The 26,542-nt window shown below is 37.3% G+C and overlaps 1 protein-coding gene and 1 pseudogene across 9 annotated transcripts in view; one reads left to right on the top strand and one right to left on the bottom strand.

Moving 5' to 3' along the window:
- Nucleotides 1–25,143, bottom strand: part of SCAF8 (SR-related CTD associated factor 8) — a 201,118-nt gene extending 175,975 nt beyond the window's left edge. For 6 of the 9 annotated variants that reach the window (XR_003206827.2, XR_012378625.1, XR_003206825.2 and 3 more), the window contains exons 1-2: nucleotides 24,615–24,995; nucleotides 18,836–18,898 (exon numbers count right to left, since the gene is read on the bottom strand). Coding sequence is in view for 6 of the 9 variants with exons in the window: in XM_025866372.2 (XP_025722157.1) it covers nucleotides 18,836–18,898; nucleotides 24,615–24,644 (93 nt within the window). In the remaining 3 variants the exon portion in view is untranslated. Of the gene's footprint in view, nucleotides 1–18,835; nucleotides 18,899–24,614 lie in introns of all 9 variants that reach the window. The other 3 variants (XM_025866374.2, XM_025866373.2, XM_073894143.1) reach the window with 3 other exon arrangements.
- Nucleotides 7,491–7,972, top strand: LOC112819413 (single-stranded DNA-binding protein, mitochondrial pseudogene; annotated as a pseudogene).
- Nucleotides 25,144–26,542: the final 1,399 nt, after the last annotated feature.

Raw genomic sequence — 26,542 nt, 5'->3', positions numbered from 1 at the left:
GAGGGGGCCACATGACTACTAAGACCTGAAGGTGGCTGGTAGGAACTGAGAAAAGGCCTCGGCCAACAGCCAGCAAACTAAACAGGGACCTCAGCCCTATAACAGCAAGGAACTATATTCAGCCAACAACCTAAATGAGCTTAGAAGAGAAATCCATGTCTCAAATGAGAGCACACAGCCTGGCTGACACCTTGATTTCAGCCTGGTGAGTCAATCTGCAAAGGTAGCCAACTAGTGCTTGGGTTGTGACCCATGGAATTTATAAAATAAATCTGTGGTGCTTTAAGCCGTAGGCTAAGTTTGTGGCAATGTGTTTCAAAGCAACAGAAAACTAATACAGTAGAAAAAGATGTAAATGATTTTTCTTCATTTTACCTTGACTGTATAGATTTTTTAATTTTTGCAAATACTTTTTGAAAATTATTTTTATAATTCAGTCAAAATTAAAATTTTTTTAAATTTCTGTTTTTCCTAAATAACTTAAAAAGAAATAGAAATTCAGTATTTTGCATATAGGAACAAAAAGTAAGTAAGATACTTGTTTCACTGATAGTCATTTTAAAGAGATTATTCTCCAACTGTAATACCTGAAAACCAATATACTTTATTACAAATTTTACTTCAACACGTCAAAACCTAAGTATTCCCTATATCTAAAATTTGTCACTCCCTAATATACAAGTTCTCCCTTCTTATATAGAGGGCCTTCCATATTATTTTTGGGTTGGGATACAATATAAAATATTAGATACTGTAACATAAAATCAGATGCACTTGACATAACAAAATGTGACCAGAGAACAATAACAGAATTAACAGTAGCAGATTCAACACTAAAACCAACATTAAGAAAAAACATGTTCTAAAAGAATAATGTGACCAACAGTGACTTTATACTAAAGTAAATTTCTTTGTAAAAAAAAAAAAGTTTGAATTAAAACTCCAAATATATAAGCTTGGATTACTTCTACTGAAGTAGCAGTATTCTTGAACATGCAGAATGTTTTAAAGAGCAAAAGCCAAAAAGGTATGTTACGGATATTCTGCCAGGATTCCCAGATCAAACTTTTAACAAAGGCTCAGCTCCTGATTTTACACTAAATAATGTGAGAGCATAAAAACTTCGAAACAGGGGCGCCTGGGTGGTTCAGTTGGTTAGGCGGCTGCCTTCAGCTCAGGTCATGATCCTGGGATCCTGGGATCTCGCCCCACGTCCAGCTCCCTGCTCAGCGGAGAGCCTGCTTCTCCCTCTCCCTCTCCCTGCCACTCAGCCTACTTGTGCCCTCTCTCTGTCAAATAAATAAAATCTTTAAAAAAAAAAAAAACAACCCTTCAAAACAAAGTTTCAAATGCATCTTTGAAATAAACCATATATAACTGTGAACACCAAAGCACATAAAATTTGAAATGTTAACATCTAAAAATCAGTGAACAAAATTAATAATTGTTTTCCCTTTTTAAAATATCCTTATATCCTTAAAACCTTTTTCTGTGGTTATAAAATATTTTACTACAGAAAAATTGGAAAACAAAACAAAAAAAAGCACAAAGATGAAAGAAAATGCAAATTATCTATAATCCAACAATTCATCACTCATTCCAAATATACTCATAAGAGCCAGGCACTATGGATCCGATAGAAGAGGCAGACATCTCTGTCCTCATGAAACGGAGTGTGCTTTTGCAGACAGGCAATATTCTAATTAACAGTTTGCAGAGTATAGTTAAGTATACAATGAAAGTAATACTACTTGGTAAAGGGTACGCAAAACTGTGTATCTTTCTCAGGATCTCAAATCCAGAACCCCTTTAAAAAAAGTTGGGCACCTGGGTGGCTTAGTCAGTTAAGTGTTTGCCTTCAGCTCAGGTCATGATCTCAGGGTCCTGCGATCCAGCCCCACACTGGGCTCCCTGCTCAGCGGGGAGTCTGCTTCTCCCTCCCCCTCCACCCCCGCTTGTGCGCTCTCTCTCTCTCAAATAAATAAAATCTTAAAAAGTATATTACCAGGGAAAATAATGCCTGTTTTCTTAAAATTATAAATCTGAAGTATACAAACATCTGTCTAGTAAGATCAAACCTATACACTAAACTTTTGGTGGTGCAGGTATGGTGGGAAAGGATCTTCTAGTTTAAAAAAAAAAGAAAGCCAGAATTTGATATATAAAAGTGCTAACATTGTTATGACAAATATATTTATATGCTTCGTAACTATTCTTTCCTATGGGCTAAAGTATTTTCACATAAATAATTAACCTTTTATATTACTACTAAGCAAAACATCCTATTTCTCAACTATGACAGTTGTCTAAGGTTAATACTACAGTATTGAAAACTGTTATTAAAAGGAAGCCATTTACTTTAGAATCTAACTTATAGTTTAAAATTGTTAGTAACAAAGAAAAACTATAATCAACTCTCCCTCAAAAACTACTAAAGAGCTAAATTTAGGCCACAAAAACTTACTTGCATGATCTTTAATTCAATACAAAAATTTATGTATCCTTTCCAAATTCTTGGAATAAAGTAGATAAAAAATACTCTTTAAAAATAGTATATAGGCGTTACAGTGAGCCAAGATGTAGTAAGCTAACTACAGCCTCTCTCTCTCCCACCGATTACAACTAAAAACGCCAGACTAAATACAAAAAGCAACTACCTGAAGACTGAAAAGTAGAAGAGAAGCCAATGGAAAACAAGCAGAATAGTAACCAGTGATGGGGGGAAGGGGGCTGTGTGTGGGTGCTGAGGTAAATTTCTTAGTGTTTTGTGTTCCTCTATTACCTCTAGGTTTTGGTTCCAAAGAGTGCAGAATCAAGCCGGGGAGCCGGTGCTAGAAGCAGAAACACTAGAGGAAACCCCTTTTGTCTAGCCAGAGACTGCGTGAAAGGACTCCTCCATGCTACTGAGGCGGGCATCAGGAGGAATCTCCTTTACTTCCTCTTCTTCCATTTCTCCCAGGCCCTGCTTAGGGCTGGAGGGCAACCACTGTTGCCAGCAGCTAAAAAATCCCAAAGAATAGCAATTTCCAGACAGAGGAACTAGGAAAAGGGGCCCCTGTTATCCAAAAAGTATGGTGAGGAATCCCCATTTTTTTTTCCTCACCACTTCAACTCTAAAGGCTAAAAATGGAGAGAAACCCGACTTTTTGGCCAGAGGAACAGAAAAAAGGATGGCATGGGATCTAGAAAAAGTATGGGAATCCCACAGAGAGCTGAGAAGAGGATCTCCTAATTCTGTGTAGGAACTAACTTAAGTCTTGGGCTCATTCTGGAATTGTGCCTGTGTGAAACAGACCCAAAGAAATCCGGTAAAGGCTTTGAGAACTAAAATTTATGTAAACCACTAATTCTTGATCGGCACATGTGCTGGGCACGTCTAAAACAGCAAAACAAATGCTTATAAAATTGAACTGACATTGGAACCACCACAAAAAGGCAAGACAGAACTTGCATCCTGAACCTAACCAAGATGAACGTCTGCTAAATAAAACAAATCAACATTCTTAAGAGGATTTTAATGAAGTCCTACAATATAATACTGAAAATGTCCAGTATACAAGCCAAACCTACGTGACATACCAAAACACAACACACAAACACACACACCCCCCCAAACCAGGAAGATCTGTCCAAACTGCTCAAGTGTGAAAGGAGAATCAACAGATGCCATCCCCAATGATGCTGATGTTGGAATTATCACAAACTTTTAAAGAAATCATAACGATCCTCAATAAGGTAAAGGAGCAAATTCTTGCAATAAATGTAAAAACTAGAAGTTTTTATCAGAGAAAGGAAAACTACAAAAAAGAACCAACTAGAAATTTTAGAACTGAAAAATACAGTATCTGGAAGGAAAGGAAGGAAAAAGTAGTATGGTACTCAATACCAGAGCTATAAAATTATTATGAGTGACCTTTATATATTTTAAAAAGCAGAAGACCATAACCATGGAATTTTTACATCAACATTTCATATAACAGTTAAAAAAATGTCAAGACAGATTTAGTACGGTATACTAAAAGAAAGTTAACCTGATACAGACATTATTAAATATACAGCTATGGAAATCTCTAATATGTTACATGACAAATATAAAATATTTGCAACAACTACAACTTTATATATAAGAATTAAATGCAAAAATAAGACCAAGAAAAATGTTCAGAAAAATATCTGTTATAACAACGTAATTAGGCATAATTTTCATACAATTAAAAAAAAGTTCTACCCATTTCTCTATTTCATGCAATCTTTTTTACTTTTTTTTTTTTCAAACCATAATCTATTCAACTATGAAAACCTTTTCAAGGTAATCCTAGCCCAGTTAAAACAGAACAAAATAGAAAATAATGAGGTACACACTAATCTTGGGTGAAACTTTTGTTCCTGTTATGTTTACATAGGTAACTACTAGATCACGACACAAATTATATATTTTTTTAAAGGGATTTTTTTTTTTTTTTTTAAAGATTTTACTTGTTTGTCAGAGAGAGAGAGAAAGAGAAAGACAGCACAAGCTGGGGTAGCGGCAGGCAGAGGGAGAAGCAGGCTCCCTGCTGAGCAAGAAGCCCAATATGGGACCCAATTCCAGGACCTTGGGACCATGAGCAGAGCCAAAGGCAGATGCTTAACCAACTGAGCCACCCAGGGCGTCCACACAAATTATATTTCTTATTGTAGGTTGTAAAGTTTTTCTGAGACACTGCTCTGGCCCACAGTTATAAGTAGAAAATAATACTAAAATTAATTATAAGGAAAATAAAACATGATTAAATTTTCTCTGGATAATTCTTGCCAAAGGCTGAGTCTAAAGTACAATCTCTGCTTTGTTCATTTTTTTTTAAGACGATTAACAAATATCTAGAAATACAAAAGACATAGTGGAACAAAACTCAAGATTTTGGGGGCACCTGGGTGGCTCAGTCGTTAAGCATCTGCCTTGGGCTCAGGTCATGACCCCAGTGTCCTGGGATCCAGCCCCTCATCGGGATCCAGCCCTCATCAGGCTCCCTGCTCAGTGGGAAGCCTGCTTCTCCCTCTCCCACGCCCCCTGCTTGTGTTGCCTTTCTCACTGTGTCTCTCTCTGTCAAATAAATAAATAAAATCTTAAAAAAAAAAACTCAGATTTTTTCCCTAGTTGTAATCAGAAAAATGGGAAAAGGGAATTAACTTTCACATCTGAAATCACAACCTGCCACTGGTGGTGTACACATCCTCCTGCAACTGTTATACACCCTGCTTATTACTTTCATAGCAATCTTATCACAAAGTAAAATTATTTGGTCATAATTTGTTTTCTGTGTAGTCTATTTCTCTATTTATCTACCTACCTACCTAGCTATCCATCTCTCCATTCATCCACCCACTTTGGAAAACACTGACCTCACATATTGTAAACCCTCAGTAAATAGGTACCACTATCATCCTTTTTTCATATCCTCCACAATGCCCAAAGAGAAAGAAACTTTTAAAGAAATCATAATGATCCTCAATAAGGTAAAGGAGCAAATTCTTGCAATAAATGCAAAAACTAGAACTTTTCATCAGAGAAAGGAAAACTACAAAAAAGAACCAACTAGAAATTTTAGAACTGAAAAATACAGTATCTGGAAGGAAAGGAAGGAAAAAGTAGTACGGTACTCAATACAAGGGCTACATTAGGTATTCAAATAAATGCTGATTCAAACTTTGATAAAGTAGCTTACTGAGTTCCAAAGGTAATCAGGTAACCAAATACAAGCTGGCAAAATAAATTTACCAGACTTCATATCTGAATTCACTTGAATGCAACAAACTATTTTCCTCAAAGAAGTGTAATATGAAAGCCACAGGTAATGATATATTTATTTTCCCCCTTGAACTTTACTTTTAATAATCTTTTTAGCCTTGTACCTATAATTCTAGGCCAATACTCATGAAAATAAGGAACTATTTCAAAGCAGCAGAATGCTTCACTCTGAAATAATCCCATCATTCTTGTAGACGATTTCCAAATTTCCTTTAACTCTTAGGGTTAATCATAAGCACTCACAATATTCTTACTCAGATCAATAAAGTTTTATTATCAAGGTATAATCAACTAAAAACAAAGAACTGAGAAAAATCCAAAGCCAAATTCAACCAATTAAGAGGTCAAAGCTAAACAATCATTTAAATCTAATCAAACCAACATTCACTGGCTATCTACAGCAGATATGCAAAATATTAAATAAAAAAATCTTAAGACTTCACCTCAGATATCTAACAATCTACTGAGGTAGTAGGGGAGGGTAGTGACATACCATTATTATAGTAGATTCTTAGCATTCTGAGATTTACCATTGTCAGCTTTGACAATTCACTAATGATCCCAAAGGTTTCTAAAATGTAATCACAGGTAATTCTGCAGAGACACTAATTTGAGGTGTGTATTTTTCTCTTCTCTCATATTCTCCTTTGCATTTAACAGATGAATAATATACTTATGTGGTATTTAAAATTTGGGGAACCATAAGAACCTGAAGATCTTGCCTCATGAAAACAAAAATACATGGCATAATTTAGTGCCAGAATAAAAAAATGCTACATTCAAACAAATGAAACTTACATCCAGTTGTTAACAGAGAAAAGGTTTAATAAAAATGGAAGTGAAATGGGCTGATTGGAAAAGAAAGTATTCCTGTTAGAGCTTTGATTCTGCTTCCACACTACTTATATTCGTAACACAAATGTCAATCAATCTCTCTTTACAAAACTAGCAATTTTTAAGGAGGACTGAGGAAGAGGGCTATTTCCTAATGGGAATGCATTAGAATCTCAACAGAATGCTGTGCTTTCCCACTGGAGAATCACTGAGTACCAAAAAAACAAGACACATAGATAAGAATATATAATGCACAGCTTCAAGTATATAATAAATGTCCCCATTTCATACTGTTGTATATACACAATGTATATAAGCACACTTTTATATTTACTTATAAATAACTTCATTTCTAAAATAGTCTTGTATTAAGAGGTTTAAATCCATAGCTAAGAAACCTACACAGTTGAAGGCAAAGGTAATCTGAAGTGTTTTTAAAAGTATAAAGTGATTCAAGCAAAACAGTTGCTTGAAGAGACTGAGTAAAAATTAATCTAGTAATCTAAAAAAACTTAGTTCTACTCTATAAACTTGAGAGAACAGAGAACAGTAAATTAAAAGCCAATTCAAAACTAACTGTAACAAACCAAGGGGGAAGTGATGAGGACCTGGACTAAAGTATCAATACTTGTTTAACACTAACAATAAAAAGGAAGGGAAGGATGCAAAACACATTTTTAAAAAAAACTCACTGGATTTCATGACTGAAAAGATGTAAATGAAAGAAGCACCTAGGAAAATTCCAAGTTTTCAAGTCTGAGTGTTTGGGAATATGATTTTACTGCTGACATAAAGAGGAAGTCTAGGTTTGGGCTAGAGCATCCAGGGAACACCAAAGACTAGACCAGAGAAAAAGCAAACAGAAGGCATGTTTCGAAGACCTGGATTATAGGTATTTCATCAGCTTGTAAGACGTTAGTCTGAAACAGCTAGCAGCTTGGCTGCTGAGAGATATCTGAATTGTGTGTGAGTGGGTTAGGACCCATCAGGAGACAGGTGGAAGGGAAAAAACCCTGTCACAGCGTTTTCTCCAGCAATGAATGAGGGTGAAAATGTACCAAATGGGTGATGTCAGTCAAAAGACAACATGGCACAGAGTATCAGTATTCCGGCCAGGCCTCAGAGATGTAGCCTATCAGTAAGTGAAAAAGGGGTCCTGAATTTATGTGGAAGGGAAAGCAGACTATGGTGAATACACAGATAAAAAATAATGGGAGTCAACAAGCAACAAGAATCATAGCTGATGACATTATATTTCTGAGTGACCAAAGACAAGACATAGAGTGGATGATACTTCTCTGGCCATTATTTGGCACAGTCTCATTTCCAAATCATGTACAGTCTTTATAGTTCCTAAGGACAAGAATTAAAATATCCTTTTACATAAAATGAGGGGGGAAAAAGGAGTATAAAAGAAGTTTGTGGAAGAAAGACAAGTTTAGATTCAGGTGATAATATAATTTCATGTGCATATGAACACAAAATACCTAAAAACTTACGAGACTGAGTCCCAGAAGAGAAAAGCAAAAACACACATCATTCCTGAAGAGATAGTTGAGGAGATAAAGAATAAATACTGAAGACTAAGTATCAGAGAGAGAATAAGTAAAACAAAAGCCTACCAGGCCTTAGGGTAAAATCATTCCAGAAATAAGAGCAACAAATACAGACTAAAAAAAGAGGGAAGAATAGCATGATAAAGGAGAAAGAAATATTACTTTCATCTACTTTGTCAATTATTAAGTTACTATCATAAATGCTGTATCACTTTTCAGAATGGCCCAATGAGATTAAAATTTATTGTACTCATTTTATAGATGTATAAACTTAGGGTAACTGACCTAACTAAATTCAAATTGTTAATAGGCTACAGAACCATGTCTCAAACCCAGTTCTTCTGCCTACCCAGACATTGTTTCCAAAAACAAAACAAAAAAGCCCACCAGCTAGCAACCAACTAAACATATACAACTGAGTCACTAAGATGGTAGATGACTGTGGAAACATACCATTTAATAGCATCAACCTAACTAATAACCAATACTTTAGTCAAAAGACAAAACATGGGGGTATAGCTCAGCAGTAGAGCATTTGACTACAAGACAAAACATTATGAAGCTTATACATCCATGACCAAGTAACAGCTACACAAATTCTTTTAAAAATGAATTTTAAGCAATCCTCAGTAAGGTTTAAGAGCCTTCCAAACTTTAACAAGGAAGCTCACTTTCTCTAAAGGATTTAATTCAAATATTAAGATAGACCAAATCCATCTTTCTCCCAAAGCTAAGAAACACAGTATTTTCAGTTTGAGGAAGATTACTACAAAAGTAAAATGGTAATAAATGTTGTGAAAAATTCCAAATATTGAAAGCTCTCATTCACTGCACAATATCCACCTACTGCTCTCTCTTAAAATCAATGACCACTGTTAGACTGGGAAGCTGCCTTCCAGAATTTTCTATACACACCTATGTGTACATATGTAAATATTGTAAATAAGTATATGTATCTATGTAAAATAAATACATATTCCAGTGCAAAATTATACTCCTAGCAATTTTTTAAAATTACTAGGAATTTTCTTGCTGGATTCAGTAAAACACTGAAATTCTTAGAAATGTTGACCGGTAATGATATTGGTCCAAAATCTATCAAATATATCATGGTATTTTGTTACCACGTGTTCAAAAGTTTTGTTCAACAATTTCTCCAATTTAGGAAAATATAGAGACTATATCTAGAACTTTCTTTATAACTCATAATCTCCATAAAGTATGTAATATGAATATACTTTTCCGGGGGACAGAAATATCCAGTGACACTAAATGTTCTCAGCTGCTTTTTTTCTTTTAAACTACCTTTCTTGGGGTGCTTGGGTTGGCTCAGTTGGTTAAGCATCTGCCTTAGGCTCAGGTCATGATCCCATGTTACTGGGATCAAGCCCCAAGTCGGGCTCCCTCCCTGCTCAGCAGGGAGTCTGCTTCTCCCTCTCCCCCTGCCCCTCCCCCTTCTCGTGCTCTCTCTCAAAATCTTTAAAAAATTAATTAGAAAACATTTTCATTAAGGTTAATATTTAAGAGACCCTGAAGGTTACCTTGTGTAATCCCATTTTATAAATGATAAAACTATCTCCTTGTCACCTATAATCTCTCACATCTTACTTCGATAGCAACCATATTGACTTTGCAACTTTGCCATGCTTTAAATACCTGAACCAGGAGCCTTGTAAACAGCAGTCTGGGACAATCTAAAGGAAGTAGTTACAAAGTAGCCATTATTACTAAAATGTGAAAAACAAAAACATGCTAAGGATACAGGCTAATAGAGTAATTGCACTCCTCTCCCACAAAGAAGGTACAGGGTATGTGAGCTCTGTACTTAATGCCTTTTTTCACTTTTCTGCGGAGGGCTGAATTGCTAGAAAACTGCCCACTAAAGGGGGGTGGGGGTGTTACTGCACAATACTTCTTTGCCAAGGCCTGCACATTTTCCCATGGTACCTTATTTTATGGGCAGGAGAACAGTGTAGTTGTTTGTTCCTTATCCTGACCCAGGTGTAGCATGAAATGATAATAACTAAGAATCACCTATTCCCACTCCTCCTCTACCTCCAACACACATAAATACTACCAAAATCTCACTAAAAACATAATGAAAACATAAAAACGACATTAAACTGAGACACAAAGAACAGAAATTTCTTTTAATTTGGTTGCTATGTGCCTTTAATACTAAACAAGTTTCATCATCTCTCAGTCAATTCCTCATCCATAAAATGAGTCTGTTAAATGATACACTATCACAGGTCTTACAGGTCTAAAATTTGTAATTTCTGGAAATCGAGTTTAAGCATGGAAATAAACACGAAACCCAATCATAGAACCAAACACTCTAGTTATGCCTATAGCTACAAATGTATAACATGACTATAATGGTCTAGTATTCTAAATTCAAAGAGAACAGAAATGATTCTCCAAGCAAGAAAACAAAATCTATAAATATGAACACGCATATATATAAAAAATAACTCTTCAGTTCAAATTTTCCCTGAGATACAAACAACCCAACTTCCTTTAATTTGTTCTTCCCTATGTCTTTTGTAAAACATTAAAATTAAATAATATGAATTTACATACTTTTAACTTTAGAAGTACTATCAATAATGAAATGCCCAAAATGAAAATAAGAAAGAATAATTCATTTGTATATTCTCTCCATAACAAATCCCCACAAACCACATTAGCTGAAATTTCTCAAATAAATACAGGTTCTATTTCTAAATGATATAGTCCTTAAATTCACAATTCCATGTTCACAATAAATCGTTTATTATAGATAAAATTAAGGTAAAAAATTATGTGACTAGGAAGAGCTAATAAAATGTTGGATGATGAGTAGGCCTAATGTTAAATTCTAATAAAATCTCAAACAACATTTAAATCTTTAATTTTATTCATAGATCATGCCATTTACAACTAAACTGTAATTACAAAGAACAGCAATTGTGTAAGCAGAATTCAAAACCAAGAGTATTCCACACAGAGTTGCTTTTTAAATGTCCTCATATTCACAAATATAATGGAAAACGTCAAAGCTTTATCTTAAAAAAATTAACAAAAAAACTGAAGAACATAAAGATTCTACCAGATTCTGCCCTAAGCCTGCTTAATTCTCTGTATCATCTCCCTAGGCAACTATACCCTCTCCTAAATCCTCATTTTTTATCTATTCTCCTTAGGTGCCTATATATCCAGCTGGATATCTCCCACCTTGATGTTCCATAGACACCAATTCTTCAAGATATACAAAATTACTACTGTATTCAGCAAGTATCTTTGGGTAGCTGTGATATGGATACTTCATTCTTCCATACTAACGATCTTTCTTTTATTCCAGGTTATTAAAAATGATCCCACTCCAACCCAACCCACCAAATTATCTTTCTCAAGTTTTTAGCTCCTCCGGATTTGCCCACCTTAGTAATTAGTACCATACCATTTTATTTACCTCATCACTTAACCAAAGCCCTGGCACCACCCCCAACTTCATATCCAGCTCCCTATTACTAATAAATTTCTCTTGCGTTCATCCCTTCTTCTTCTCCCTTTTTATTACTCTAGTTGAGCCCCTCATCTTCTCTATGCTAATTTAACCTCCCTTCCCCCGATCTCATCCCGTTGCCCTGCCCTGCTCCAAAGATACTACTCATTTTACTAAAACACAATTTTAAAACCCTTCAGAATCTCCATTCCCTTTTGACTAACAATGAGGTCTTATACACAGTGTACAAAGGCCTTTCATCAAAAGATCCTTGGCCAATTCTCATCATTCCTCCCATCCCATCCCCTTCCCAAAGTTACCATTTCCTCAGAAATGATCTTCACCCTCTGCCTCACATAACATCTCCTGCCTCATTCTGTGTACATCATGATATACATGAAGAGCTTACATAGTATACACAGGCTATATCACTACTTCTTGTATCATACTATTCATTATACTACCTTCTAACTCTTTGTGGTAAAACATTCCCATTCCCACCCCTATTAGAATATGAGCTGAGAAAAAGAACATGGGTATCTAATTAATGCTGGTAACCACTCTGCAGAATATAATGCCTGATAGATGGCAAATATGCATAAAAAATAAAGCTCAAACAACTAGCAACTACTTCCCAGCAGCATTCCTTCCAACCACTAGTTGCTATTACATGAAAACCTTCATGGGATATCATTACATTCTAGCAACTGGAAAACTGTTATTAAATTTGAGTAGGTTATCTAACAATCTCGAAGGACTAGCAAAATAAAGGAAGCCCAATTATTTGGAATCATTAAGTATTACAGCTCTAAGAGGCCTAAGACATCTTAATCCTCTGATTTTGCAAATGAATAAAAGTACTGATTGGTGAATTTTGTACAAGGAATGATATGCTAGCCTCTGGCCAATTCCTTTAAAATGTCAATACCCTTCAGTGAAGTTGGTTACAACCCTTGTTCTCATAATTGCCACCAAAGCAGAGATATGCCTTTTAAAAAAGTTCTGAGTTCTCTGACAGAATAGAGACAAGAATTCAGAAAATTCTGCTCAATAAGAGGAATTCCTATATAAAAAGGCACTTACTGGTTTATTAAAAGCTTGAACAAAAAATACTCAAAGATAGAAGTCCTTTCTGCAATAAACATTTAATATACTAAAAACTCATTCTGATGATTTTTATTCAATATTTAGCCAGGGACAATAGTGAATAAAAATCAAAATAGATAACCCGCACACAGTTCTGGAGCTTTTATTAGATTAGGTAGTAGCCCTATCAGGAGAGTTTTTCTCTATTTTTTTTTTAAGATTTTATGTATTTATTCGACAGAAAGAGAGAGAGCGCATAAGCAGGGGGAGCTGCAGGCAGAGGGAGAAGCAGGCTCCCCACTGAACAGAGAGCCCGATGCAGGACTTGATCCCAGGACCCTGGGATCATGATCTGAGCTGAAGGCAGACAGTTAACCGACTGAGCCACCCAGGTGCCCCAACTTTTTCTGTATTTCAGGAAAACTACATAAGCAACTGCTTTCACCATGGTTCTCAAACTTTGGAGAGTATTTTAAGAATCATTCTCATAGGGTGTTATGCTGAGTGAAATAAGTCAATCAGAGAAAGACATGTATCACATGACCTCACTGATATGAGGAATTCTTAATCTCAGGAAACAAACTGAGTGTTACTGGAGTGGTTGGGGGTGGGAGGGATGGGGTGGCTGGGTGATAGACATTGGGGAGGGTATGTGCTATGGTGAGCGCTGTAAATTGTGCAAGACTGTTGAATCACAGATCTGTACTTCTGAAACAAATAACGCAACATATTTTAAGAAAAAAGAAAAAGAAGATAACAGGAGAGGAAGAAAAGGGGAGTATGTCAGAGGGGGAGACGAACCATGAGAGATGATGGACTCTGAAAAACAAACTGAGGGTTCTAGAGGGGAGGGGGGGAGGGGGATGGGTTATCCTGGTGATGGGTATTGAGGAGGGCACGTTCTGCATGGAGCACTGGGTGTTATGAACAAACAATGAATCATGGAACACTGCACCAAAAACTAATGATGTAATATATGGTGATTAACATAACAATAAAAAAAGGATCATTCTCATATTATTCCCTAAAGCCTTAAAGAAAGACTGGCTGAATTACTATTATATATTTGAATAACATTTTTTAAAGATTCTGTAACATACATGTATTTACCACTAAATTAAGTCTAGGTTCTCTGTCCCGATTAATGAAGTCTAACTTGCCATCTTCTAGTGAGTTAGTGTAGCTATACACTGAAAGCATCACGATTAAGAATCATTTTCAAATAAAAATCACACGTCACAAAAAAGGGATGGGAAGCAACGAGTCAAACTTCTAAAATTTGCCCCTTTGCTGCATTTTTTTATCAAGTTTTCAGGAAAATGTTTGCTTTGCAAGTAATATGAAAACAATTTTTAACAGATAAAAATGTCACTGAGGAAAAACAAGAAATAGGAATTTCCAGCACACATCTATACACAAAAACTGAATGTAAACTCCAGGAGGGCAGAGGTTGTTTGTGGACGGGGTTGTGTTTTCTTTTGGAATCTGTTTTGTACACCGTTAAATCTCTAGAGCCTAGAATAGTGTCTGTACTTGGTGGTTAAGTGCTCAAAATTTTAAATAAATTATTTTCACTAAGGCAGCTTTTTAAATTGTTTTTGACGTTCAAGTAAGATTATAAAGGCTGTAAGGAATATGTTTTCTTGCTCAATTATAATTTTGACTTATTAAATAGCATGTTATTAATCAAGTTCTCAGGTTTCAAAGTTTGCAGCAGGATCCAGCAAAAAATGGCCCATGGCCTATTTTCGTAGGCTCTCAAGCCAAGAACATTTTTTGTATTTTAAAAGAACTGTGAAAGACCAACAAGAATATGTGAAAGAGACCTTCAGTGGCTAACAAAAACCTAAAATACTTACTATCTGGTCCTCTACAGAAACAGATTATTGCCCCCATGAATGGAGATTCCATTCACGAGAGAATAAAAGTTTTGCACACTTCCTTTCACCTATGAATTGAATCTGCACTATTAGAAACAGATTTTTCACCTAAGACCTTCTCCATAACTAAATTTCTGAATTTTGGCTTGTTATTTGATTTGACCAATGTTAAGAAAAAAAATTTAACTATAGCATACGTGGTTATGAATGCTGAAGCTAATAAAAAGGGAAGACTGAAGTTAATTTATGGTTAATGCTTTCCATACTAAAGAAATAACAAAAATGAAGAAAAAAATAAAATGGAATACAAACAGAAAAAAAAATGAATCTAATTATATTTCAAACAAATAGCAGAACTATGTTAAGGGTAAAAAACTAACCAAGCCATGTTCGAACACAGCATTTTGACTATATACCGTCAGGTTAAACAAAAAATGAGCTATAAACAAATATTAAATTCTAGTTAATCGGTTTGATTTCAGAGACATATGGTTTACCAATTCTGAAACTACTTTCTGTGTGTTTCAGGTTTGAACGAATAATATGTAAATACACTGTGGATAACAGAAACTAGTTTTCTCACTATCGGAGAAAGGAAATACATACAGAATTGGAAAGAGGAAAGGCTAGAATGAACCCATGGCTTTTTAGATAGGCAGACAGTTAAAAATCAAAAATGTGTGTATACACACATATACACATAAATACATACATATATGTATATATTCTAGTTCAATCCATTAATAAATATCCACAAGAAGAAATCAGATCAGAGGTCCTTGGAGAAATGACTGACTGCAAGGCTAGGGTGGGAATATCTTACTACATAAGAAGCTAAATACTCAGAAGATAAGGAGCACACATCAAAGGGACACAAGAGAGAGCCTGAAGTAGCTCTGACTGGTCAAAACTGAGACAATCTACATCAAAAACCCCCAATGAATAAAAAAGAATCCATGAGTTCATACTGATATGCATACATACATACATAAATGGGGAGAAGGAAAAACTCTTATAGAATGCCAATAATAAAGAAATGACAGACAAAGAACAGCACCTTTTGGCAATCATCCTAGTACTGATTCAGGCAAGAACTAAATGCATGGCTTAAATGGGTGAAAGTCTGACAAGCAACAAGGTATGTGCTTAGTTTCAAAATACCTCCCCAAATGATACTTGTTACAAAGGGAAAAAACAGTAACTTTACAATGGAGAAACCTTGCAAAAAAAAAGTTAACATCCCTATTAGCAGGATAAATAGACATCATGTGCTTCCTTAGAACACAGTTACCACTTTCTGGAGTATTCCTGCCAAAAACGCATGCCCTGAATCTAATCATGAAGCAACAGCAGACAAATCCATATTGAAAGACTTGCAAAAACAACTGGCCTATTATCACTAAATATCATCAAAGGTCATAAAAAGTAAAGAAAGAGTTATAACCAACTATTTCAGATTAAAGGATACTAAAGAGACAAGATGAATGAATGCCAAGATGTGGTATAGGATTTACTCTTCCTATTAAGGACATTAATGATATAATTAATGAAATCTGAATAAGATCTGCAGACAATTGCACTATACCAACGTTAATTTCCTGATTTTGATCACTGGACTATGGCTCTGTAAAAGAATATCACTCTAGAAAATAGTCATTTAAATGCAAAAGTAAAAGGCATCATGAACTGCATTTCCCATCACAATGCCATAAAAAAAGTTTTCATGTGTTCATGTTTATGTGGGGAGTGAACAAAAAAGCAAAAATGGTTAACATAATCAGGCAGAGAAATCAGGATGAGGTGTACATAAAATTATCATTCTTGTAACTTCTCTATAAATCTGAAGTTTTAAAGTTCAAAAGTGTGAAAAAATAAAGCTAATTTATAATTAGACACTATGCCAGTAAAAAGGACTTGTGGAAAACTGAGTGATAGTTCTCCTTTACACAGAAGGGTAAGAAAAACAACCAGAGGTTGAGGCCTGGGTCCTTCTCAGCTCTAACACTTACAAGTAGCAGTTTATTGGTAAAACCACAGCGGTGGCCCGTTTTCTAGTTGGTAAAAGGAGGGTAGCACCTACCCTACTTTTCTCACAAGCTTACCCTAAAATTCCACTGAAACATGATGGTTGGGGAAAAAAGGGTCAGAATACAAAACACTGTATTATAAAGTGGCTCACTTTTAACAGTGTTTGGTAAACAAAAAGTATTTCAGAAATACCTAAGCCAGACATTTTTCATCACAGAAAGCTACTACACAGAAAGTAGACATCCACTATATGTTTTGGTTTATAAAAATTTTAACTTATTCAACATTCTTTTTACCCATATACTTCAAATATTTTAATAAATTCAAATACCCCTATTTTTTTTTACCATAAAATTTTATAGTGTAAGAATCTTACTAAATTTTAAAAAGCCATTAACTAGGGCTTGGTCAACATTTTTTTTTAATTAAAATATAACTGAGTGAACACTGTATCAGTTTCAGGTATACCAGTAAACCTTTTAGGTGCTGTCACCAGTATAAAAAGATCTTTAAACCATTCCCCAAGTTCTACACACTAAGATATAAGAAACATGATCCAAAGTGTTTCATCTTTTACTCACAAGCTACTCAAACTAGCCCTGAGGAGTCCAATCAAATCTAAAAAGTGTTTATAAGAAAGAGACCACATTTTATCATGTACTTAATCAAAAGTTCATTTTAAAAATAGTTATATTCTTTCAAATTCATGAAGGTTTGGTCACCACTTAAGCTTTTTTAAAAAAATCATTTGCACCTGGAGATAATTAATATCTCATTGACAAAAAGAAACATTCTTAAAGCTGTTATCTTTTAGCAACAGTTATATTCCAAAACAGATATTTTTTTAAAATACATGACAAAAAAATTGGTGTAAAATAAAAGTGTAGCTCATCTTATTTTGCCATTGTTGAAAACATGTTTAAGTAAGTCTACTTGCTCAATCTCTATTTTGAATAGCAGACGAGCTTTCTAGACTCTAAGGCAAAATGGTGAGAGAAGAGCAAGCAGAACTGCGCCTGCAGAGAAGGGCTGCAATCAGCCCAACCCCAGCAAAACTCCCAGTCAGCGATGCCTGCACAGCCTCACTAGCTCCACAGCAGGGTCACTCACTGCACACAAGGCTGATGAAGTGAAAGAAAAAAAAAAAAGATTACAAGAACATTAGCTCCAAGAGGGTATGCTTCCTGTCTGTCTTGTTTACCAATGTATACCAGCAGAAAGAAAAATGCCTGGTACACAGTAAGCACTTCAGCACTGGTTAAATGAATGAAAGAATGAAATGCTAGATCTTTCAAATCAACCTATATAAATTATAATAAGCTGCAGAAGGATTTTAAAAGCAAATTTGGAATACAAAACTTAATAGCCGTAACTATCTTTAAAAAACATTAATATGCTATATTCCCCATTCTAACTGTAGTGATGTCAAAGTTACTAAGATACTTCCTGACCTACAGCAGATACCAGAATTCATTTACAGTATCCTTCCCTGAGTTTCAAATATGGTGTATCAGAAATGCTTGTAAAGCAGAATGAGAAGACCAAATAAATGCATAAAATTAAAATCAAAGCACAAATGCATCGTTTACCATCAAACTTGAGATAGCATTAACTCAGATAAGAAATTACAGGCTACAGAAACATTCCTCATCAGCATTTATTTCTCATAATAGTAGCACTACCAAAATCTGCTCCTCTATAATTAGAAAACCAAAAATTCAATTTAGTCTTTTTTTGTTTCTCCATCCCTACAGCATATCTGTCAATGATCTGTCATCTTATAGTTTGAAGAACTTCCTCAAAATATAAGATGTATTTTATTTCCAATCATCAAATTAATAAGCTTGCAATTTATTCACGTTAAATAGGTAATATTATATTCCTTTTACAATACAGTAAAATTATGTGGAGCAGAATGCAAGTAAATGCAACAAGAGTATATATGATTTATGTTCACTATTAAGCACAATAACTTTTTTTTTTCAGTTAACCTATTATTTGTGAAGAAATTCAACTATTCCCTACATGTTCTCTTTAAGATTACTAATTCATTTGAAGTGACAAACTTTATTCTGCTTCCCAATTACTACCCATATAATCAAGACATCATTTCACTACCAATTTAAACCTAGTATTTTCCAAAGGGCCTGCCTTATGTGCATTATAATCATCTTACTATGCTTCTTGTGTCCATGCTGCTGGAAAAGCAGTCTGTACAAGCAGGAGTAGAGGCACAATCCTGAGAGAGAGGAGCAGAGAAAGATGTTGAGAAAACAAAACCAGATAAAATGAGCTCGAGTTCAGGAGCTCAGCCAGTGTTCAAGGTCAAGGTTGATTACATTCTCTCATACCATTTTGAGTTAGAAGTTGTCCAATAACAGGAAAACTGGCCCTAGAAAGAGATATCTGAAATTCCATGCACAAGTAGTAATATCATCACTTATTCTAAGCCAACTATACTTCTAAAAAAAAAGCAAGTGATCATAAAATATGACTATTTAGGAAACTGCGGAATACAGATGTCCCCTAAATGTCAATCAAAATTACTGTAACAAACTCAGTGCTAGCCTAGAATAAAATGATAGAGCTATTTGTCTTGCCAAAAATTTTTTATATTTATCTTGAATGATTAAGACTGTAACACTCTCAAAGCAGTCTCAAAAAATCATTATCATCGATCTCAATTATCCTTGTTTTCTAAATTTTTAAAATAATATAAGGAAAAAAACCCCACAACTTTTACCATATGTTGTTTTAAATTGAAAAACAGTAAAAAAAAAAAAAAAAAAGTTTGAAAATAGCGTAATTACAAAACAAAGCTTAGGATGGATTCAATAAACTGGAACCTTCAAATCCAATAGCTCCCTCCCAACGCTCCCTCCTTAATAAGTGAAAATTACAAAAAGATCAGAGTTTTGATTTAAAATCTTCCACCTGATCTCCTAGGCTCCCACAGTGCCATAAAATGACCTTCAAAAAAAATCCTTATATGTACTAAGTCCTCCCCAAAATTAATTTTATATTTAATCAAAGAATCTTCTAACAGGGAACCTAAATATAAACTCAAATCAATCATTTACTTTACACAGAGGAAACCAAATGTCCAGAAATGTTAACTACCTTGGTCCAAGTTATTCAATCCCAAGTACATTATTCATTCATTCATTCAAGAAATCTTTGACACACAGTATGTATTAAGGCACTGAGCTATGTACTGAGAATATGAAGCAATTGGTCACTATCCTCATGAACCTTATAGTCTGGCGGGAAAGACTTATCACTATATTATTTCCAGTAATCACTAGAAGGGAAAGTACAATTTTTTTTAAGACTGTGTAATGGGAACTAAATCAGTGATTCTCAACCAAGGTCTATTTTGTTCCCCAAGGGACATCTGATAATGTCTGGAGACATTTCAGGTTGTCACCATAGTGGCACCTTGTGGGTAGAGGCCAGGATTACTGCTAAACATCATATAATGCACAGGACAGCTCCTCACAGCAAACAATTATCCACAACAAAATATCAATAGTACTGAGGTTGAGAAATTCTCATCTAAACCGCTGGGGCACGGAGGGATTAGTGAAAGGTTCCTTCCTTTACAACACTAAGTATGCTGTATCTTTAAGGGAGTTTCACAAGGTAGAAACAAAAAAGGACTGATCCAATTAGCCAAGACACCCACTGGAAAGTTAAAATAGGGAAGACTAAGGAAAGGAAAAGGAGACATTCCCTGATAGGTGAAAATGAAACAAAAAAATGCCAAGTTTTACAGCTGCTTCACATCAAATCCCTTTCTTGAACCACAGACAAAAGGAAAACATACAAAGAAAAAACAGATTTCACAGGCTTTTATTATTCCCTCTACCTTTTCCACTGTTCACCATCCCATGTCTACTACTAGATACTGCTGGGAAAAGTATATAAAGTCCTGTAGTTAGGCAAATGTACACTCTGGAAACAAAAGTAGAAATAGAGTAAAGCAGAGATGGGATTTCACTTTTGATATGAAAGACATGGCATAGAAGAGGAAAATGTCCTGGATGTTAAGGGGACTCTGGAAAGTCTGCATCCTGGAACAGTTTAAAGAGTAAGCTATCTAAATGAGGAGTCCTAAGGACAAAAACACGAAGAATTTAGGCATCTTAAAGATGATAAAAGGTACTAGAATCATGAATTTATGAACCAAGGTAAATCTAAAATTTAAATTGTGATAATTTTCCTGACACATCTCACACCTACATGTCTGGTCCTTTAGCTAAACCACTCGGCCTTTTCTGAGCAGCAAGAGAAATGGATCATGATGGAAAAAACAACCATAGTAATGCAACAAGCTATACAAAGAACTTAGGGGGGAAAAAACCTGATCACTAATATCTGATTATCTGAAAGTGTTCACTTGAAGTATAGTAACGGTACTGACAATTTTTTTAAGTCCTTAAAAATTAAAAGAATCCAATATACAAGTAAAAGTCATCTCCTCCAGTTACTTTGCCTAAGCATAACCAATGCATGACAGATTCTTCCATTTGCCATGTATTAAGAGTTCCTATATTATGCAAGTGCCCTCTCCAATTAAGTTATAATTTTCTAAGGAAAGAGTCACGCATTGCTATTCTTTTCCATCTTTCCAAAAACAAAAACAATAACCTTACCATAATGACCACCATACAGTGGCAATCTTAAGGACAAAGTACAGATATGCAGCTCACATAAAACTGCTGCCTTCGAGTAATCAACTGTGGTCCTAAAAACGGAATTTAAGCAGCCCAATATGTGACCCTTTTCACTGAAGTGAGAACTCTAAACCTTCATAACAAGGCTATGCCACAATCTTAGAGCAGCTACAACTATGGCACTTGTAATGGTAATAATTCTTTTAGAGTTAACTGCTCAGGTCAAGCATAGACTCTTAGGGAGTCTTATATACCAATCTGAACAAACTTTCTTTCATCATTTCAGAACTGACATTACTATTCATGGGATTAACTCATCACAATGATAATGCTTAACTGTAAATTATGGCTTTCGCACAAAACTAGCACAGTGGGCAATTAAATATCAATTCTCGGGCCTCAATCTCATTGACCCTATGCTAAGAGGAATTTACCTCGTAAAGGATCTTCTGACAGTGACTCTGAACACAGGGAAGGAGAGGCCACAGACCCATTTGAGATATTATGATACTTGGGAGTGGGGGCAGTTGCATATGTTGACCATGACTCATAAATACCCTACATGAGGTCATGGATTTTCAGACTGTAACTCATCTGTGCTTTGCAAATTAAAAATCTATATTCTTAACTTGGGGTGCGTGGCTGGCTCAGTTGGCAGAGCATGCAACTCCCAATCTCAGGGTTTTGAGTTTGAGGCCCATGTTGGGTATAAAGATAACTTAAAAATAAAATCTTAAAAAAAAAAAACCTATATTCTTAACTTCAATATCTCTGGCATGTTCTTATTTTCAAGCCAATGCTGGGGGGGGAGGGGATAGTCTTTAAAAAACATGAGAATTAGCAAGCATTTCATATTTTAAATAGGCCTTCAAAAGCCAAATTCACTCTAACTCAAAATTTCTTTATTTTTGCACTTTGCAATATGTGATTTAGTGGAAAATATTCATTACCGAATTAGTCCCTACTATATGCTTACTTGCAAGAACGTTTTTACATCAGCAAGCATCAAAGAAACTACATTCAAAGTCAGAAAAAAAATATGTATTTTGTGTTTAAAATAAAAAGGATATTCTTCTGAATCTTCTTTGAATATAATTTCTTTCCCCAACTCTGTGACTATATTGTTACTGTTATTAAGCTAACTCCACAATCAAACAAGGTGAAGTTTGATCATGTTAGTAAATAAAGGAATTAAAAGATTTTCTAAATTCTTTGAAATCCACAGGGAGAAAGAGTGCTACATACACTAAAATGGGACTACTACTGCCAATCTCAAATCCTGTAAAGGTTAGATGAGAAAAAAAGGTGAAAGATCTAGCTAGCCATGTAAATGTTAGGCTCCCTATCCTTAAGGGAAATACTAAAACGAAAACCAATTTATCATTTTATTCCACCGTGCTCTACTATGACAACCATGTGTAGTAACACCTTTTTTCTATCCACCACATGAGAGATCCTATTCAGAATTTCGTGGGAGGAAGAGGTGCTGGGAGTGAGGGAGGATACCTATTAGGAAGCCCCTAGACAAACAGGAGAGACAATCAAAAAGGTGTGGGGTAGGAGCACCTGGCTGGCTCAGTGGGAAGAGCGTGCAACTCTTGATCTCCAGGTCATGAGTTCCAGGCCCACCGTGGGTGCAGACATTACTAAAAAAAAAAAAAAAACTTTAAAAAAATGGGGGGGGGCAGGATAAAATCAAATAACTGCAATGGAAAGAAAGGATTTTTTTTTTATATAGCGTTTTTAAAAAGTTTAACATTCTGTAGTGTACCACTATATGTAGCACACAGAAAGGTTACATACAGCTGTTTTCTTTCCTGCACAGTTGTGCAATTATTAACAGTAAGTTGGAACATATACTACCGTTAAATACGTTTTCTCCTAGAATTTAAGTGCTATAAAGTATTGCTGGGAGAACGAAATTTTCTAATTATCAACTGTAAGTTCCTAAATGAAAAAAAGATTCTCAAATCTACTGCACTATGTTTCAAGAAGTGGTTAAAAAAGAGAAAGAAAATCCAATACCAAAAAAGAAAATCCTTTACAAAAAGTGTTAGCTTTCATATAACTGTGTCACTACTATGTACTCTAATATGGAGAGTCCAACTCAAATGAATGTTATCTAACTTTTAGCCCTTTGCTAAGCTTCCCAAATGCTAATTCTTAAAAGAAGAGAAAGAAAAAATAAAAGAAACAAAATTGTGAAACAGCTTTTGAAAGTATTGTCCTGCTGGGATTATCACAGCAATATGTCTGGTATTTTAAGAGGTGAGTATTTAAGATTTTGTTAACCATACTATCGAATAGACTATTAGCACTTCACACCAAGTTCATAAAATTTATGCAACTTTAGTTAATATCACATTAAAAATTTTCTTCCAAGGCATACAGATAAGATTAATTCTGGTTGTACAGATAGGTACTTGTTATGTTTAATGTTTGCACTAGGGTCTACTTAAACCGGAGTTTTAAAAAAATTAACATTCTTTATCGAAACCTATCTCCTTTCAGACTAGTAAATTCAATTCGATAGTGAAAAGTGGACACCTGCTTCTTTTCTAGTGTGAGATTTTACGTGTGAATGAGCCCGTGGGAAATGCTTCCCCAGCATCTTCCCCTCTCGAAGCATAGACCTCTCTCCCTACCATTCGTCTTTATGTCCTGATGACGAGAGAAGGGGGAAGTAAGGTATGATAAATCGCAGAAAACCTTGCCTCCGGATCAGCCATTCTCTTAGCCTAAGTCCCTAGTTGGCACGTTACCTAGCCAACAGTGTCTCAAGTATAAACAGTACGTACAACGTGACCACAGATCATCACCCCTGCAGGTTCCCTTCCTGTACTGCCCCCACCGGTCCCTGCCTCATTAAGGACCAAGAGGCGGTCGGGGCAGTGATGTCCGGCGAGCACTTAAAATCCCGCAGGCCCAGGAAAGACGTGGGCGGGCCAGGCCTCCGCGGAACTGACCCCGAGAGACCTGCCAGGAGCCTCCGGGGGAGGGCCCTAAGGGCCCTTCCCTCCAAACCCTCAGCCACTCAGTAGGGCGCTGGAGACACCGGAACCTCCCTCCGCCCCGGGGCGGCCCTCCCCCAGCCCTCCCCTCGGACTCGGGGGAGGGGCGCGGGGCAGAGAAACACCCCTCCCCCTCCCCCCCCGACACAGCTAGGCCACCACTCGCCCCACCCTGGGAAACCCTGCAGGCCCGCACCCACCCTGCTCCCGCGGGCCGAGTCCCGGTGGGAGGTGTGGGCAGGAGGGGAGGCTAGACTGCAATACCAACCTCGCTATTGAAGGTTTTCACAGCCTCCATGTTGTCGGTGCGGAGGCCCCGAGCCCGGCGGCGGAAGAGGCGGCGGCCACTGCACTGGGTGGGGAGAGCGAGACGGGGGCGGCGGCGCGGCCGCGAGGAGGGGCACCGGCGGGAGACCCGGCCGCTGCGACCCCGGGACGGGAGTGGAAGGGCAAGCACTGGCAGGGAAGGACTCCCTCAGGGGCAGCGAGGCCCCGGCATGGCCGCTAGGGCGGGCGGAGCGCCGGTCTGGGGAACACAGGCGCTGCCGGGGCGGGTCGGCAGCGGGCGGGGGAGGGGCTGGACCGCGGCGCCTTCTCTTCTCCGCCCCGCTCGGTCTCGGTCCTCCGCCCTCCAGCCCCGTCCCCTACACTCTCCACCCCCTCCTTCTTCTTCCTTCGTCAGACTCCTGTTTCACCTCCCCGCCGCTCGGGCCGCAGGAACCAGCACCGCACAGCGAAGACGGAGGAGGAAGCGCTGGCAGCAGCGGCTGCGGCATCCAATATGGCGGACGCGAGTCGGGCCGCGCACCTCGGAGATCCGCGGCGCCGGCCAGCGCGCCCCCTGGTGACTGGACCGCGCGGGCCCTAGCGGCCGCGCGGAAACCATCGAGCGAGCGCGGGCCAGAGCGTCGCCGCCCGGAGGTCCCGCTCCGCTCGGCCCGGGGCCGCCCGCGCCTCGCCCCCTCCCCGCGCCCTGCAGACACGGGAGCGAGCGCTGCGGCCGCGTGGAGCGCCTCGGCCCGCCCTTGGAGGCCCCTGCAAAGCGTTACTCCGAGGCGTGCACAAGTGTCCCCTGTCGCGACAAGTTTGGGAAATAATGTCCACGTTTCCGTTGTTTCCAAGTAGATTGGTCCTTTTACGTGAGCTGTTGGGTTCAGTTGTTTTTCAGAACTTCACTGGACAGCGGCCTAAAGGTTAACAAGCCAAAAGAAAAGTTCCTAGCCGTCCATTTATTTAGAAACGATGTGTCCATGCATTTTAATAGCGTCGGGAGGAAATGAGAAACAAAAGCTTCGGATCCGGGTGGGGGCAGGGGGACGAGGGAAGCACGCACGCAGCAAGCAGCTCAGAGCAGGAAATGCACGCTGTATAAAATCCAGGGGGACTGGTGCACAGACAATGAGTGCATTTGTCTGCGCCGCGGGAAGCGGGTCCCAGGCGCACAAGATTTGGATAGGTGAAAAGGAACTCAGGTTTAGTGGAAGATGAATTATTCTAAAGGAATTTTGCTCTAGGCCGTTTGGAGTTAAGACGGTGAATACAGTATTGGAAGATGAAGAAAGAGATGCTGCTAGCAAAATGCCTTCTCCCACTTGGTGCAAATGTAAAATAACCAATACCAAATTAAAAGCAAACATTAATTGAAATTAAAAGTTAGGATGTACCATTGAACCCCAAACGCCGCTGTCCTCTTGCTGAAAGCCTTTTTTTTTTTCCAGCGGTCACCTCCCAAGTTCATTCAACGAGAAGGGAGGAAAATGGCAGAATTTTATGCTGGGGGACTGTTGGACCCAAGGTACTTTGGTAAAAGATCTGAGCCCAAAGCCTATGAAACTGAGAAAGGCAGGCCCTTTCTTGACTTCTTAGGGTCCAGGTCTATTTCATTAAAACAACTTTAATATAGGGGCTGACTACTTAAAAGGTAAAAAGGATAACTTCATCAGTAAGAGCTTATATTTCCACCTTCAGAATCTCAAAATGTGGTCACAAAAGTTCTCCATCACCACCGACCTCCAATCCTCATAGGCCTAGACGTTTTGATCTCTGGTCAACAATTGCTGTAGCCTTCTAGGTTCTCCTGCTTGTCTTCCTAGGATTCATTCGCCAGACGAGCCAGAGGGACTTTTTTGGTTTGTTTGTTAAGACACAAGTCAGATGAGGTCTGACTTACATCCCTTTAGGATTTTCTCATTGCTC

Source organism: Callorhinus ursinus, unplaced genomic scaffold (assembly GCF_003265705.2).
Source record: "Callorhinus ursinus isolate GAN/ISIS: 27379988/994484 unplaced genomic scaffold, GSC_fseal_2.0 scaffold6, whole genome shotgun sequence".
Taxonomy (NCBI): Eukaryota; Metazoa; Chordata; class Mammalia; order Carnivora; family Otariidae; genus Callorhinus; species Callorhinus ursinus.
The sequence above is the reverse complement of the archived record's forward strand: the minus strand, read 5'-3'. Positions and strand labels throughout refer to the sequence as shown.